The sequence below is a fragment of the Morone saxatilis genome, unplaced genomic scaffold, assembly GCF_004916995.1.
Source record: "Morone saxatilis isolate NCDOM2014 unplaced genomic scaffold, NCSU_SB_2.0 Contig12, whole genome shotgun sequence".
Taxonomy (NCBI): Eukaryota; Metazoa; Chordata; class Actinopteri; family Moronidae; genus Morone; species Morone saxatilis.
The window spans coordinates 6,703,735-6,721,395 of NW_023339674.1; the positions used below are offsets into that span (position 1 = coordinate 6,703,735).

Sequence of the window (17,661 nt, forward strand, 5' to 3'; positions counted from 1 at the left end):
TCCGAGTATACTATAGCCATTTTGTCGTCAGCTATGACAAACCCTTTTTCCTTCTACTTTTCTTCTTATAACTTTCAGAAATAAATATTTTTCACAAGTATATGACTCCCACTGACAATGTCAAGATAAGAGAACAACCAGCACATACTGTATAATCCTACAGGGATTCAGCACATGGACCAAAAGCCTCAAGGCCATAGCAGCGGATCTAAACAAACATTTTACACTAGAGCAGAATCATGCTTCAAGATACCATCAACATCATCTGTCTGAATTTCATGCTCCCAGCAGATATAGGCCAGAACTCTTCAGCAGCTTTGAATAACAGTTTGTTTACTTAAAATGTGTGTCTCAATGCACATAGAGGGCCAATTCTCTCCCATAGCTATCTGCCTTGACATTGTGAAGTCTGTTGTTGTAAGGAGGCTTATGCAAAACTGATAAATTTCATGGATCCACCATGTGACAAAAATGTGACATTCCTGTGGTGTGGATCCACAATGCATCATGTATGTTCAGCTCCCTTACTGGAACTAATTAAAATAATTTCTAACAACCTTATCGGAAAACAAGCTCGCCTCCTGACAATACCCCCTATTAATTTTACACAAGTCGCCATTGTATGATTGGATCACAAGAATTGCTCTGCTGCAGGCATAATATGTGCCTAAAATAATCAAATTAATTCTTTCCCTAGGAAATCACTCACTGACTTGTTTGTGTAACCATAACAAAATGTTGTTTTTCTCCAAAGGTCGCAGAGCACACGATTGTCTGAACAACTGAAACAAGCATCCATTGATGCTGTTAATGTTAAACAGCACAGAAGATCAAGGAAGAAGCAAATCAAATAGTGAAGTAGTAGCGAACGGGGATGTCCTTAGGAATGAAACAGCCTCGTGACACCATTTGTTTTTCTGCTCATCTTGAAATAAGCTAAACAATTGGGACAAAAACGTTTTCTTACAGCCTTTTAAAAGACCTAGATAAGGTCACACTCACAGCTGTATAAATGGGGGCATTTAGTTAAGGGTGTCACTGGAAAATAATCTGAACAAACAACAGTCTTGACAAAAGTGAAAACGTAGGGACACCAGCCTTATATCCTGCACATAATTTAAGGTCCACTATAGATCCACTACAAAATCCCCAAACTGTTAAAACATTCAATTAACATCCTCTTAATAAATAAGTGTTTCATTTCTACACTTATCTTTAAATGTTTGTGTCAGCTTTAGTAGATGTTGTGATATTGTTGAACTGTACTTGGCACTTGGCCTAAAGCCTCTGATAATATCCCAGTAATGCGAAGTAGGTGTGTTTATCTTGATGGCATTAAAGCATAATAGCACATGAACATTAAATAGTAAAAGATTGTTTACTCTAACACTGTGTTGGGTTTATTACATTTATAAGCAGATACATTACCTTGACTGTGATGCTTGGGGTCTTTTTCTTTCAAAGATGACTCGACTCTGAATGCTGAAAAGCCACAAATGGCATCACAATTATTTCAAAAGTGGGAACAAATAGAGAGCCTAAACCAAAATTAGTGCTTTCATTTTGATGCCATAAATAACTGCAAACAGAACGTAAATTGTAACTTTTTTCATGTATTTCACATCAAGTTGTGTCAGTGAATAATGCAGCAAATAAATCTCATTCAACCCCAGTTTTTTCAGACTGACTTTCAAATAAAGTCAAATTCAACAGCATTTTGTTGATTTGTGTACTTACTCAGCTCTCTGTGTCTCTTTAGCTCAGTCTTCAGGTCAGCAGAAGATCCAGTGAGGAAACGTCCTTGTTCACTGCTGCCCTCTGCTGACTAATTAATATACAGGATAAAGGAGATAAACGGAAAACCCCCAAAACCCCAGCAACACACAAGAGATAGTGGGGAAAAGGGATAATATAGCTCACTGTATTAGAAATGAATGAACATAAAAAAAAAAAAAGTTGTAGTCTGAAAGGAAAAGCCATGTCAGAAGTGAATATTCAGTGTGTAATAAAAACCATCATCTCTCAATCTCAAGATGTGATGGAGACGGAGACATTTCCGCCTATTGTAAAGATTTAAGACCAAAAGAAAAAGTCTTTCTCACGAATATTTCCTCCAGCTCTTTCCTGGCCTTGATGAATGCATCCACTGATTGTTCCAGTTTAGATCGCGTGGAATCCAGTCTGGTCAACGCAAAAGAGAGTGAGGTAACAATGGTAACCCTCTTCATATTATAATTCTGATTCATTTAAATAAATGATTGGCTGTAATATTAAAACATGTCTCTTAAAAGCACTACCTAACTAATACTACTTGTCTATATTGGCTATTAAATATGGATACTGATCAGTAGCTTGTGGGTTAAAAGTAGGTAACTGGTGGAGCCTGAATGAGCCTAAAGAAGATTGAAAACCACGTGGATAATTCAAGAGAATGGTGTGTATAAGATACAATCCAAGACCTATACAATAAACTATTTAGTGTCTATCCCAGACCCAGACCCCCACCAATACTATTACATTGATTTTGAAATTTAAAATAAATTAACACACTGCTGTGCCCCAAATGACCCTAATATGACATAACCAAGTGAGTGTTATGAATGTACTGTAAACCGAGCTCATGTAATGTATTAGTGACAGCACTATAAAATTAAAAACTAATGCTTGTCTTGATGGATGGGACAGACACCAAATGTCTGCCTTGACTAAGGAAATGGTTCTTGTGTTAAGTGACTCTTATACAACTATTTTTAGTGCTATGTAAATCACTGATAATTTGGCCAGTGATGGATCTCCGTCATTCCGTGTCTCCTGTCATTAAATTCTGATATGTCATTATGACCATCAGGAAAGTGTGGCAATTGAAATATTGCAACTCATAAAAGGGAGTTCTCTGTAACCCTTTAACTCTGTGCTCTACTTTGGCTCTCTATGTATTGACAGTTTGCAGTAAAAAAAAAAGAAAACTTAATTTGCAGCCTACAATATAAAAGTGATTGATCGAGTGCTTGCAAAAGCTTTGACTTAATTACTCACTTTTCCAACTCCGTCTGTGGGACGTGTTGTTCACGTGTTGTGACGTTGGTCTTACCTGTTGATTAAGCATCACATCCTTAATAACACAATCTAGAGTACACTGGCGTATATACAAGTTACTGTTTCCTTGTGGACTGACAGGGGGGCAGTATTATTTACCACACAAGGACTACAATACACACAGCATGGCTTATATTTAAAGTCATAGTCCAAATAGTCCTTAAGAATGTCCTTGTCAGGAAGGACAACCCCAGCTCTATAATCTAAAATGCAGTTGCAGAATATTCACAGAGTGATCCGAGAATGGAGCTCGTAGATTGAGGTCATTTGTCTGGCAGCTGGAAATACAATTTGGCAGTCATCTTAATACAGTAGTGGAAGTGAATGGGGGTAAATCTATAGGACAATCAAATCTATAATTATTGAGTCAGTAGTTTTTTTTTTAAATTGTCGTTTACACAGTAAAAGGTCATTGAGAACAAACGCACCCTGCCACACAGTCACACATAGACTGTTCCACACTGTGAGTCAAGAGTTCAGTCAACCTGCCGCCCAGATAATAAACTCCCTGTCCAAAGAAATGAACCACTGACAGTCCAGTCAAAATCCCATTTCTCTAACCTTTACACCACACCTGAAAACAAAACTAATACAACAACACTTACAGTGTGTGGGATCAGTTAAAAGAGTTCATATTAACCAAGCTGAACAGACTAAATGGACTATTTGGACATGAGACACAGCTCTGACAATGACCAGTATGCCAGTATTATTTTTGGCCTGAATGAATCTGTCTGCTTCTGTGTGTGTAGCTCATGCTTCTGCAGGTTCCTCAAAGACATACGTCAACACACCCGCCTGAGAACTTGCAGTCCCAGTTGAAGGTGCGTGGTTTCTTGCGGGTACTGGTATTTTGGAAACTGGATGCTATTCAGGATGGAGAGAAGACAAGATTTGTCAGAAAACGGAACAACTAACATTTGAAGCACAGCCCGGCTAAAAGTCACACTCTTTAAACTTTTAAAAACACTATAAACCTTTTTCACAGCAGTCGTTTTACCGGAGATACTTGTTAAGGTTCAGTTACATTTAGTGTAGCAGAGCCATTCAAGTCTCTAATGTCAAAATGGCTGCTGTAAAAAAGATCTATTTTACACAGAAATGAGAAAGCGGTACATTATCTACAGGTGATCGGTGAATTGATTACATTGTCAGTACTCTTGGTATGAGGACAGTTTGATTACTCACTTGATGGCCATTGTCCATGTGCAGAGTTCTCCTCACACTGTTAAGAAAAACACAGTTATAATGAATTGCTTTATTTAAAAATAACTTATCTATCTTTTTTATTTAATTAATTAATTTATTTTCTCATTTTATGGCTTCTATTCTGCTCTTATTATTGTATTTTGGTGTGGTTGTGTGTCACGGCTATTATTTTGCCTTCGTCTGTCAAAGCACTTTGTAAACTCTGCCTTTAAAAGGTGCTATATAAATACAGTTATTATTGTTATTACTCATCAGTGTGTAATAAAGTAAGCTGACAAACAGACCAACCTAATACTGTAACATCATTTTACAAAGATTGTGTAACACTATAAAGTAACGCTGAGTATTTCTGAAGTCTATTCTAAGTAAGGTTACCATACGCTTCAATGTAGTAATAAATACTGCAGATAAAGAGAGAAATAGTAAAAAATACTCACGGCATTTTAGAGCTGGTTCAGCAGAAGTTTGTTTGTCACAAATTTATGAAACTGGCGCCGTTGCTACACTCAAACAGTCCGTGTAAACCTGTCGTATATAGTACCGGATGTCACCTTGTTGCAAAAACGACTCGGAACAACGTAACAAACAGCCTGAATTCGACAAAAATCCTTATCTACATTCTAAACATCGCTTTTATTGATTTATTTTAACCACTGAGAAGTCCAATACGGCCCAACAACAACGGGACACGTTAACGTTTGTTTTCTTCAGGGTCGCTTTTGGCGAACACCGGCAACTTTTTGTTCCCCTAGCAACAGACTGCAGCTAGCAACGGTGTTTGACAAACGTCACAGCCAACGCCAGTACAGTAACACGCATGTGGCGTTCAGGTGATTGTTACGGTGAGATAAAACACTACAAACAAAAGAGTTTAACCCCAAAGTCAGCTGCTCTATCTGGCTGTCGTTTGGTTTTCTGAGCGGGGCGGTGCTAGCTAACGGCAAACAGGTCGGTGTCTTCCTCCAAAGATGTCTCTTCAAGAGTCACCTCGTCCTTCTGATGAAGAGGAGGCTTTCTACATGCAGTGCAGAGCCGCATACCTTGCTGTGTTCAAATCCAGTTTGAGCAATATCTCTTCGAAACAGCAGTTATGTCGTGGTAAGCTAACGTAAAACTCAATTGTTGCTGTACCATACATTTGAGACATTATGTACATTAGACTTTAGTCTCTTGTTATTGTAAAAATGAATTTACGTGCCCAAAAAGAGAGAGGAAAGTGTGAATTCAGTCATTACCAGCCACTGTTGTGCAGCTGAACTTTGATTTAACATTGCTCAGAAATACAGAGCATGTAGTGGTAGTTCCAAGGTTTTTAAAAACAAGATATTTAACACATTTCTATTTGACAACATGACGTCTTAAGATGAGACTATTATTCAACCTCTAAAGTTACTTAAGGGAAATAATAATAATAATAATAATAATTGCAATGCTATTCTTTTTCATTATTTATGTTTTACAAGCTACTCTTTGCTTGTTATTTTTTATTCTGTCCTTAATGTATGCTGTTGCAAACTGCAATTTCCCCATTGTCGGGAGCAAATAAAGGTTTTCTTATCTTATCTTAAAAGGGGAGAAGTGCATTATCAGCCTTTACTACTTGTAGATTCAATGTTCCTCTTTCCCATTCGTCCTGTTCAGTTCTCCAGCAGGCTGGTAGAAATCCATCCCAAGCAACTCTCAACAAATACTGGAGCCCGAGAACATCCAAACTGAACTTTGATGATTTCTGTGAGATTCTCAAGTGTGAGAAGAAAACAGAGGAAACGGAGTTGATGAGAGCCTTCAAAAAGATGGATGTGAATGGTGATGGCTACATCTCACACAGCGAACTGGAGAAAGCCCTAACCACTGTGAGTAGTCTGAAACATTTTATATTAGCCAGATCTGCAGCAAACTGTATATTTATTGTTTTGGATTCGTGTTTAGGTTTTGGCTACAATTGTTAATTTTGGGTGAAGTGAATGATCGTCAGCGCACCTGTAATGCCTTAACATAAAATAATTAAAATAACTGATCAGCTACTACTAATGACTATGTGTTGAATCTTCCAGAAAGGAGAGAAAATGACCACTGAAGAGGTCAATGCTATTTTCTCATTACTTGACATCAACAAAGACGGCAAACTGGACTATGCAGAAGTAAGTTTACACAAGTATAAATAAAGTGACTTCTGTTCTTACTGATCCTGTTGCCTTTTTGCTGTATATACAACACTTGTCAGGTCATCTCATGTGTCCAAGAAAAAGGTGCATTTTAAATACATTAGTCCCATCTTTGTGAATCAGTTATTGATCAGTTTAAGATGATCAGTGCACCAGTGTAGCATCAGAACAAAGCTACCATCCCAAGCGAGAGAAAAACTTTTAGAAATGGTAAAATTATATCAACAATGGGATTGAATTGCACGTATTTTACTACATGCTACAAATAATTGCTTTGAACAAGTCCCATTGCACCACGGTAAAGGATAAAAACACATTTTCTTAAGTCTCAGGGATGTAAAGTGTCACAGAAAGGTCTTTATTTAGTATCATATGCTTACCTCCACCCAAGATATAAACACACAACCTCTCTCTGGCCTCAGAACATCCTCTTGTATCATCCCCTTACTACTGGTTTCCCGTTGCTGTCAGTTCTGCAGATTGCTTGTGTCTACAGTAGAGCAGTGTGAGATGGCTGTTTTGGAGAGGCTTGAGGCAAATGCCAAGCTGAAGAGACAGAACTTTGGCAGTCAGTCATACAGCCCTCAGAAGAGCTCCGTGTCATCAGCGTCATCATCGGCAGCACAAGCGACAGCGACTCTCCCTCAGCCTCCGGAAACACCCCGGGCAGACTCTGACACGACACTCAAGAAAGGTACAACATGTGACATCTCAGAATAAGAAGATGTTAAGGAAAAATGTTTACTGTTTTTGCTCTCATTTTTCTCCCTCAGAAGTACTCTTTGTCCCACACAAAACACTTTCACACAAAACATAAAATTGACTCATGCTTATACCCAACTACAGTATATCTTATAGAATTCAGGTTTAAACATCAATGTCTTAAACTCTGAATCTGATTAAAACAGGAATGAACAAGGACAACAAAGCACCCAGAATTTATGCATTGTATGTTTTTAAAAACTCTGTTTGCATCACCAGTCACTTCTATACTCAGTGACCAGATAAAATATATACTGATAACTTTATTTTTACATGGAAAGGCTAATATCTTATTGGTGCATTACTCCAGAACATAATAGCAATTTGTGCAGCGCAATCTACAAGTTCAAAGTAGCAGCCCATGCCGACTGCACATGAAGTACACTTCAGATTCCAATTTATAGTTGCACACCCATACACAATGCTTGCCCCAATACGCCTCACCGATTAGTTTTGATGAATAAATAATAGCTCTGTTATTGATCGATTTTTCACTCCCTCTGTGACAAATCACCTCATTAAGACAGGCCATACATCATAATAGCCACACAATTAGGGCAGCTTGTTTGGAGGGAGGAGACTGTAAAGCGTTGTGATTTGGGTAATCATTTCTGCCATTAGGAGATTGACAAACGCTCCATCTACACTGATGAAAAATGCTGCCTTTCAACTATGGTTTTGCAGTTAGAAATATATATTTTCATAGCTTCAACAAACAAAGACTGGCCTCATGTCCAGCTTCACTCTTCTGCAGCCACTGATAATAAACCAACAGAGTTCTTTTCTGTAAAAGACAGCACCTTCAGCCAGTTGGATGTAAAAATCCACTTTTTGCACTTTAAAACCAGCATTTCGAGGAAAGAGAAGAACAGAGATCCTGGATGAGCGAGCCAGGGACAGGCCCACAGTGGGAAGATAGATGGGGTTGATTTAAGTGGTCAGTCCATGTTCGTGTTATTGATTCGGAGGATTCCACCACTTCTCACTGGGGAGATGATGAGGGATTAGACGGTGGTCGAGAGGAGGGCCCCGTCGACCACCACTGCAAAAACAAATGAGCTCCCACATAGTTGTCTGGATTATCACATTATTGTGCCTCTCCCACATATTGATTTATACCCGCTACATTTTAACAAGACTCTGGCACGAGATGCAACGTGCTCGCACATATTGAATGGGTTATTCTTGGAGCTCAAAAACAGTTTTGACTTCTCATTTGGTCTGGCATTTGTCAGTATAAACCATTACTACCCTGAGAAATATGATATAACTGTATGGGACAGGGTCATTTTGACTAATTATTTTACAAATAATTGATGAGATACTGATTTATAATGTATCAGGTATTTGTGTCTAAAATGTTTTGGCAAACAGTTAGGCCAATTGATAATCTGCCATGGTGTTTCTCTGATAATTGGTCTATTTAGGTCAATTCTCACACTTTTCCAGCAGCAGGAAACCACTAGTGCTGAAACAACACCGCCTATCAACTCACATTCAGTATAAACTCACACTGAAGCTTTTGTTAGGCCACGTTTCAGTGCATCTTTGTCCACATTCACACAACAGCTACATTTTGGTCCTCTAGATTAAAATACTGCCATCAATACAAAATAGATCCATGACAAATACCAGGACAGCGGGTCTATTTATTTCTCTGCTACGGTAATTTGCTTGTAAGCCTATCACATTACTTCGCATCTTGATTTCCCGAGCTTGGAAACAATCAGACCCCTCATTAGTGAATTGATATTTTCTGGCTTCAATTAGTGTTCAAGCAAAAAAGTTGTGCGAGATAATGGATTTGAGAGGTTGCCGTTATGCCATTTGTGATTTAAAAGGCCTCAATAATTAATTAAAAGAAAGCTGAACTTGAGATCACACTTTCTCAGAACCCAAATGCAAAGCAGCCACCTTCACTTAAACTCGGGAATGGACTTCTGAGAAGACAGATTATAGTGTCAATTATGTTGTGCACCTCATCTCTCTTTTGAAAGTGTGTTTACTGTTTGGGGACGGGAGGGCTGTACTCAATCAGTCAATTGAACTTTTTTTTCTGTTGCAGCAATGTTATGACTTGATTAATTTAGAATAATTGTGGATGTATCAGTGTGTTAGCCTTTATCTATGTGTGAGTTTTTATGTGTGTGTCTGGTATGCGTGTGTTTGTGTGTCTCAGACAGTCGATCATCCTCCCGTCCTTCTTCTGCTCGCAGCAGACGGTCGTCCCTGTCCAACCCAATCACTATGACATCCAGCAGCACTAAGACCAGCAAAATACAAGAGCCCTCAGGCTTACAGGTAACCCCCTCTCAAGTCATGATTGACTTCAGAGCTGCAACTAATGATTATCTTCATCATCGATTCATCTGTCTATTATTTTTCCGATTAGGAAAAAATGCCCATCACAAGTTCTGAGAATTTTTTGATCAGCACTCCAAAACCCAAATATATTGAACTTACGATGATAAGAAACAGATAAAAACAGCAAAGAATAACAGGTGTATTGATATGGAGCTTATTTATTTTTTATATTTCTGAGCTCAAGTTTTTCAGAAACCCATGAAGGTTTCTTTTACTAAACAAACTAATAACATAAGCAGAGTTGTTGAATAATAATTCAGTTTTTAATCCCAATCTGTTTATGTAATATTTCTAAACTGGATTTGAGGAGAGTAAATTGTACTTTAATACAGTAATTTATTGTAATTACTCATCCATTACATCAGTATATTTGTGCCAAAATCTTTGTATGTGGGCTCCGGTGATATCAAGAACCGTGCAGCCCCACTGCGCTCCCAGTGTCACTGTAACCCAGTGTTTTTGATGGGCGAATTTAGCCCAGGGTGGATAGATATACACTGTATTGATCTCACGCTCTTTGTTTTCACTCTTTTTGGCTTAACCTCGGCTGGTTTGCTTTACAGCAAGAGAAATAAATAAATAAAAATAACAGCCCCCTGCTCCATCTCTCAGGCCCAAGCACTGTGTTGAGATTGGAAAGGGCCAGACATCATGGAGGTAAAAGAATGTGTGTCCAGAGATTACCTCTGAGGGAAGTTCTGCTCGCTATATTGGCTGCTATATTGCCACAGGCTGATAATTGGGAGGGGGTGGGTGGAGGGAAGGCTGTGTTTTTGTAGCAGTGGGTATGTGTGCATGTTTGTGTGCCTTGTAGGATGCAAATGTGTCACCACGAACATAACCAGTGAGGAATATTCATTTTTCTCGTTTTTTTTTCACGTATAGGTTAGAATTATTAGATAAGTTAAAGGCCAGGATTTAAATGTGTGTGTGTGTGTGATTGTGTTTGTGGCTGGTTTGGTGTCCTGCGAGTCTGCACGTAGCAGTAAATCAGACCTGTGGCCGGAGCAGGTGACAGCGCCTGTATTAGTCTGCAGGCTGACCCTCTCTCTGTGGGGGCATTAATTCTGATGTCTTTAAGCAGTGGATGGGTGCCCATGGCAATTTCCCTTATTTAATATTGTCTGGACAAACCACTGAAGTGTTATGGTTTGATCTTTTATGCCTCTCACAGCCCAAGATAAATACTTTGAGAAAATGGCTTTTCTCTAAAGGAGTGACATGCTCCGTCTTTATGGTACTTTCTTTGTTTAACTTGGTGATTTATTTGTCCACTAAAAGGATATATAGCCTATTCCAGACTTGCCCGGCCCTCAGTGTCCTCTTACTGTGTGTCCACACCAACTGTGTTTTCATTTAATGTGTCTCCAATGAGTGGAAGGAAAACTTCCTTGTTTTGATGTTCCTGTTCAATTTCAAATTATTACCTAATTTCAGTTGTGCTGCCAGACAAAGGAACAACAGGATTTCAAAATGAGAGAAATATTAGGATTCATAAATATTGCCAAAGTAGCCTCTTGATAGTTTTGAATGACCGCTGGCCCAAGATTGAAAAGGCTGTATTTATCAAAGTTAAATGGACTCCAATTTGCCATATCAGGTCCTAGAGGGAGATTTACTTCAGCAGAAACACAGTGTAACACTTCTGCCCTCCTCTGGATCCGTACGAGTATAACAAGTGTTTGCTGCTAAGCTCACATAAACTGTGTAATAATGAATGTGCCCCCTGAAGGTTGGAGTGGTAATTATCACGACGGCAGTTTCTGTTAATCAAGCGAGCAACCTCACTGTTATGATTGACTGCTTAATTCACTTTTTCATGGCAAAATATACTGTCACAAGATCAATCCCCCTTTTAATAGGAACTGCAAATTAGTTTTGGTTTCTGTTGAATGAATAAATGCATTTTGTTGTCAAGCAGCAAAACAGTTTGTTTAGACTGTGTCAGATTCTAAACAGAGACCACACATAACAAAATATAATAGGATACACATAACATGATGTACTGTAAATGTGCTGGGACTGTCGTTAAGCAGAAATGTTATCCATTGTTCCAGGATTGGCATCACAGTTATGTGAAGGGCTGTTTCTTCTTGGAGGACGATGGAAGTGTCAGTTCTCTGCAGTACCAGTTCCACATCCCCCAGACAACCAACGTCTACCTAACCATCCAACCACTCAGCCTCAGCCACAGACCTGGTACTGGCACTTTTTCTTTTTTATATTACACATAAATCAAAATCATAAAAATGGTTAAATTAACCCGATTTCCCATAGGGATGTTATATTTTTCCTTGCTCCCCTGTTTATGGAGGTCAGAAATTAGGGTCAGGAACAGGACAGCACCTCTGGAGCTGGTAGGAATACAGTAGTTTTCTCAAGCATTCTGGATTTGGACCTGAGCCCCTCAGGATTCATTACTTCAAAGTCCCATATTTCAATTTCTGACTGGACTGCTTCCTGCCCCATTGCTTCACCACGGTTTTTAGTGGCATACAGTTGCACAATTTTAAAGATGTTTTCAGTGACATTGTAACATAAATAAAGTATCGCCCCAGTCATTTTCAGATAATGACTGATAAACAAAAAGAACACACTGAAGCCCTTTATTGGCCCCTGCACTGTATTCTTTGTGGGGCAGCAGGTCAGATGTGGTAGGAATCGTGCTAGATTGTGTTCCAGCTCAGTGCACGATAATTTATGAAGTGGGTGCAGTTCAGTTCATAAAATTGAAGCACACAATAGCAGATAGTGGTTGATGTAGTCCGCTGTATGTGTTCTAGTAAAGATAAAAGTAAAAGTCGAAGTTTGTCCACAAACATTTTATATATAATAATCTATTAAAATGTCTGCCATCTTGTGTTATTTTTCAGACAAGCCTTCTTCATGGATGACAGTGGACACGGCCCTTTTTGTCATGTCAGCTGGTGAAACCAAAGAGGACTCACAATTAGTGTGTTTCACAGAGTCAAAAGACAAAGAAGTATGTTTGTGTGTGAAGAGGGATGTACTATTTGTTTTAAAATCATTCCCACTGATACTTAATTTAAGAGTTTGTGTGTTGATACAAAAATAAGTTTTGTGTGAAATATTTACCCCAAAAATGTTTCTCGGTGTACTGGAATTCTGTCAGGCCAAAGCTAGTTGCTATTTCTGATACTATGAAGTTGAAACGTGTTTGTGCTACATTCTGGGATATGCTCAGTGTTTTTCACTTTCTTTGCTATGCTTTGTTCCTACAGAAGTATGTTTGGAAAGGAGAATTGAATGCTGGAACTTACTACCTGCTTCCCTTCACTAGTGGTTGCAAACTAAAGAAAAAGAGCAAAAAGAGCCTTTCTAATCAACCTGTAGAGCTTGTCTACAGGACTGACACTGGAGAACTAGACCTCACTAGAGAGCTCAGGTGAGTGTGTGCATGTTATATGTGTATTTGTCTGCTTCATTCCACCATTGGAAGTATAAAAATACACAACATAGCAAAGTTTGACTTTGGCTAATGACCAAACATTGAGATTGTGTATTAACGTCATTAGGGTTTTTTGGATCCAGCTCTGTAGTCACCACAGCACTTGAATGGATGGTTACATGGTTGAAAATTTGGAGAGATTAATGAGTTAAGGCTATCTCGGTTTAAGCTCTGTAATGGACTGACATACTAACATTTCTCTGTGTTGCTCTTTTTGTACCACAGGGAGGTGCTGTCTGACATATTTGAGGTGATAGACATGGATGGAAATGGTTTGCTCAGTTTAGAGGAGTACAATTTCTTTGAGCTGAGGACCAGTGGAGAGAAATGCGAAAAGGATGCCTGGGCTGTCTGCAAGGGTAATCACTCTCATTATGGCACTGATACACACAATGACCAGTGTTACATTTATGTAAAGAATACAATGTACAGGGGTGGCTTCCTTATGGCTTTTCATTTGTTCATTTGTTCATTTGTTCATTTGCTTTGTTGGGCGTGCAGAAAACTTTGATATGAGAAAGAACCAGCTGACACGGCAGGGCTTCATGGAGCTGAACCTGATGGAGGCCACAGAGAAAGAAGGAGACCCTGCTGACCTTTGGGTCACCCTGGAAGCCATGGGCTACAACCGAATGCTGGAGCTCGTAGAGGTAAGTTTACACATCTGCTCTCACTTAAAACAATCACAGAGTTCAATCAGTTCTTATATGACATGAAATGATATTGTCCTAATATGCTGTAATTAAGGGCTTACATTGGAAACTTGATGAGAAAATACATTTCAATCAATAAGCCATTCTACAAAAGCTAGCTACTAAACTCACATGACACAATGATTTCCATGACCAAAATCTCCAAGTGCAAATGTGTGATATTAGCAAAAGCACTGGTTGTAATACACACACACACAAAGAAACACATCCAGACTTTCAATGTCTAACCTGAATCCTAACCAAAGTCCTCTGCCTCCCACTCTGTCAGGCTTGTCCATTCCAGATAGACGTACACTGTGAAGGCACTCAGCCATCCATCCAGCCAATCAGTATGGACTCAGGCCCCAAGCTTCTGAACCAGGGCCTCCAGAAGTCCATCACAGCCAGGACAGGGGCCAAAGCACTGAGGGGACAAGACAACGTCTTCATCTACATTTACAGAGGAGAACACAGGATCTCCTCCCTCATAGCCAACAAGGTAGACGACAAACTTTGACAAAGTTATTTTCTGAATGCGCAGGTTGAGTTTAATTGTGAAATTAAGATATCATTGGGCATAATACAGTTTTATACTTGCAAGCACACAGAATTTCAAAGAAGCAAGTGAATGTTTCTGATGCAGTTCAGTCAGATTGCCATGCATCCAAATGGCCACTAGGGGGATGATAGTCCAGTTTTGAAGTGAAGTCTGGTAGTGAATTATCTATTTTTATAAATTCATGATGTGCTTTTCATCAAAAAAGTGAAAAACACTGAAAGAAATTGCAGAAGTAGTTATCATTATTTTCTAGATGTTAAGCAGCATTACTAAAAGCACAAATAATCAGAGTGTATTGTATAGTGAGTAAGTCTTTATACTGTATCTTCAGAGTTTGTATTAGACACTCCGTCTACAGTGTATGGTCGCAGACACCATTCACCCTGTTTGTAATTGATATGCAGCCATCGTATTGACTCTCATAGCAACAGGAACTACTCAGCAGGAATGACCTAGTGACAAAGGAACTACTGAACAGGGGAAATGGTTAAATTTGTATCCAGTTTACCTAAAGTGTTGATTTGTGTTTTTTTGTTTTATATTTACCTTATATTGTCTCACAATTCAACTACAGTGACACTAGCAGTGATGAGTGGGGTGTAGAGCTCTCTTTTAAACACATCCAGTACCCACAGAACCTACAGCTGGGTCCAAACATAGCAACAGTTTGGTATATGAATATATTATTTTCTGTATATTTTCTTAGATTAGCTTAAGCCCATAAATCCCTATTTCTATGAATAAGAAGCAAAATAGGCTGTTGTTTTAGACTATAGAGTCCTGATTATGTATCTATAGAATTTCTTTATAGTCTGTGGTTTTAAGTTAAGAAAGCTGATTAAGAAAGTGGCCAATACCCTTTGTGTTGCAGACCAACCAGAAAGTGACCGTCCATGTAAACAATGAGCAGAGCAGGAACTGCTGCAGCAGCCGAGGCATGAGTGTGTTTGCTGTTGAGGTGCCAGCCAGGACTAAGATGGTACGAAGTCTTCCTGAGAATGCCATTTTTGTTATTATGACAAGAAGAAAATCCTAAACCATGACTTTGAAAATGTTCCATTAAAATACATTAAAAATCTACAACTAAATTGTGCATTCTGAATAAAACAATACTATAATTGATATGGGATGAAATGACTGTTTTGGATACTAACAAAAAGTGTGTCTTGTTTTCTAGGTGTGCCAACACATCCTGCCTATCAATGAGAGACAGGATTGGACCTACAACTGTGTGGAGACCATACTACCCTGCACGTAAACCTGTTGTCCCATCAAGGATTCAAAGCTCACCTATACTAATGAGACAAAAAAGTGATGGGCCACAATTATTCATAAAACAGTAATATATGAAAACTCTTATTACTGGTTGGACCAAATGATTGTGTAGTTTTACTGTAACTTTCAAGGTCCAAAAGGAACAGTTCCTCATCATTTCAGCTTTTAGAAGTCCACTGTCATGTTCAAAGCTTACCTGTGTGTTTTGAAAAGCCTCCACCAGGAGCTGAGAGCCTCTGCCTGTTTGTGGCCAGCAGCTTGATCAGGCCCACTTCAAGAAAGGTGTTTCAGAAGCTCAGTGAGTCTGTGCATCACAGGAGTTAACCACTGATGGCAGCAAGAGATGGTCACTGTAGTCATAAAGCACAGCTGATAATGGTTTTTATTGTTTTTGTTTTTGTTGTGCCTTTGTATGTGTGACATGTTTTGGTTATTGTGGAGAATTTCTGCAAAATTCTCTTAACTCTGATTAACATTTAAATGTATACAATGCATAGAAGCTTTAAAGGCCCAGTGTGTAGGATTTAGTAGGAAAGCGTAGGAGAACCTACAGTGGTCACGAAACTCTTGAAAAATGTGACTAACTTGAGCCCGTGTTTTGTTAGTCCATTCTGGGCTACTGTAGAAACATGGCTGATTATACACTAATGAAAACATACCTATAAATATTGTAATCCATTTTTGACAGTAGATCCTCCTAAATGTTACAAAATTATACTTTTATTTATAATGTATCGTTAAAGTAAAGGAGAGTAGAATTAATCATGAAAAAAGAAAATCTCTAAAGAAGTTGTCTAATGCTGTGTTATTTTATGTAACATATCTAAATTTAAAATGTAGCATATTATTATTCATTAAGTTTCAGGTAGGTTCTCATAAAACGTCTAGTCAGAATTAAATGAAAAATGTCACCGTATAGAGTCAAAGGTGCTGAGATTTATTTTCTTGTCCTTTTATATACTTTACTTTGAAAAACATTTTATCATTTTCACTTTCCTCATGTATATGTAAACATTATTATTATAATATTCCTATTACATATTTTTCTTAACTGATAAATCTTTGGTTTACACTTTTGAATGCAACCCTTCATAATGCCCCCGAATAAAGGCAGATGCTCTCCAAATGTTGTTTCACTGTGATCAGACAGGTTAACAATGTTTGAATTACCACAGTTCTTTCACCTCTCCTCAAAACACAGTAATAGTTTTTGATAAACTGACATCTGTTGTCCTGTTAATCATCAAATCAGTGCTTACTGGGTATTATTATTACATTAAAATGAAGGATTGTACCAAAGTTCTTGCACTTACAGTCTGTTTCCGCCTGCATGTGACAGTGTAGCTTCTGGTCACCACTCTCCATACTCTCGATACAGTATGTTGCTGTGGGGATTCTGTGTTGGCCATGAAATGCATTCCTTTGCATTGCGCTCAGGTCTAAACTTTATTTGCCCTTGGCCTTTCCAGTTGAGAACAGTCTTGACCTCCTATTTATATCTCTCAGGCCATTATTTGCCCTTTGACTTTCTCTGCTGAAACAGTAGAGCGAGCTAACTAAATGTCACATGGCATGTGAGATGTATTTAATGTCCTGAGCCCCTGTCTGCTCTTCCTTTCCGAACACAGAGGTTTAGTAACACTTGGCTGCTCAGGAGCTGTCGGGGCTTCAGGGGTTGTAAGCCAATTTGAATATCTACTTTGTGAGACTGCCATTTTGCATTTAAATTCATTATGCCATGTGTGAAATACTTAATTTTGTATTTTTTATACTGTATGATTTTATATGATTTTAGATACAAAATATCTTCATCATTCAAAAGGTTAATACTTTTGCAATAAAATATTGCCATTAATCACTAGTGGGCAAAAAATCGTCTGTCAATAATTAGTAAAATAAGGTTGAACTAATGCTATAAATAGAAATAACTGAGTAAGTTGATTCTGCTTTTGGTATGTACTCAGTATATTCTTCTCTTAAGGCTATCGAGGGATAGAAACCTCCACACACACACACACCCTCCACTGTCATGATGACAAGACTGATGTTAAACTTTGTTCTACTTATGAT

General features: G+C 38.5%; 1 protein-coding gene and 1 long non-coding RNA gene across 6 annotated transcripts; one reads left to right on the top strand and one right to left on the bottom strand.

Moving 5' to 3' along the window:
* Positions 1 to 1,427: 1,427 nt before the first annotated feature.
* Positions 1,428 to 17,044, bottom strand: LOC118321768. 5 transcript variants are annotated; one of them, XR_004796423.1, is made up of 8 exons: positions 16,905 to 17,041; positions 15,788 to 15,941; positions 4,743 to 14,181; positions 4,285 to 4,321; positions 3,881 to 3,963; positions 3,037 to 3,091; positions 1,738 to 2,181; positions 1,428 to 1,482 (listed from the first exon to the last, which is right to left on the bottom strand). It is a non-coding gene; the product is annotated as an uncharacterized LOC118321768 (long non-coding RNA). The 5 variants fall into 5 exon arrangements; XR_004796424.1 differs by having other exon boundaries at positions 3,881 to 6,044; positions 6,851 to 14,181; XR_004796422.1 differs by having other exon boundaries at positions 4,285 to 14,181.
* Positions 5,241 to 15,794, top strand: efcab7 (EF-hand calcium binding domain 7). Its single transcript, XM_035653257.1, has 13 exons — positions 5,241 to 5,403; positions 5,947 to 6,158; positions 6,360 to 6,446; positions 6,942 to 7,164; positions 9,412 to 9,533; positions 11,654 to 11,795; positions 12,470 to 12,579; positions 12,839 to 13,002; positions 13,291 to 13,424; positions 13,567 to 13,715; positions 14,047 to 14,256; positions 15,188 to 15,295; positions 15,494 to 15,794. The coding sequence occupies exons 1-13, from the start codon at positions 5,274 to 5,276 to the stop codon at positions 15,572 to 15,574; spliced, it is 1,872 nt and encodes a 623-aa protein (XP_035509150.1). The 5' UTR covers positions 5,241 to 5,273; the 3' UTR covers positions 15,575 to 15,794.
* Positions 17,045 to 17,661: the final 617 nt, after the last annotated feature.

Bases quoted from the DNA above. Each gene is read 5' to 3' on its own strand.
- efcab7 (XM_035653257.1), top strand. From the start codon at position 5,274: ATGTCTCTTCAAGAGTCACCTCGTCCTTCTGATGAAGAGGAGGCTTTC. The intron at 6,159-6,359 runs GTGAGTAGTCTG...TGAATCTTCCAG, and splicing joins TGGAGAAAGCCCTAACCACT to AAAGGAGAGAAAATGACCAC. The intron at 6,447-6,941 runs GTAAGTTTACAC...CGTTGCTGTCAG, and splicing joins GCAAACTGGACTATGCAGAA to TTCTGCAGATTGCTTGTGTC.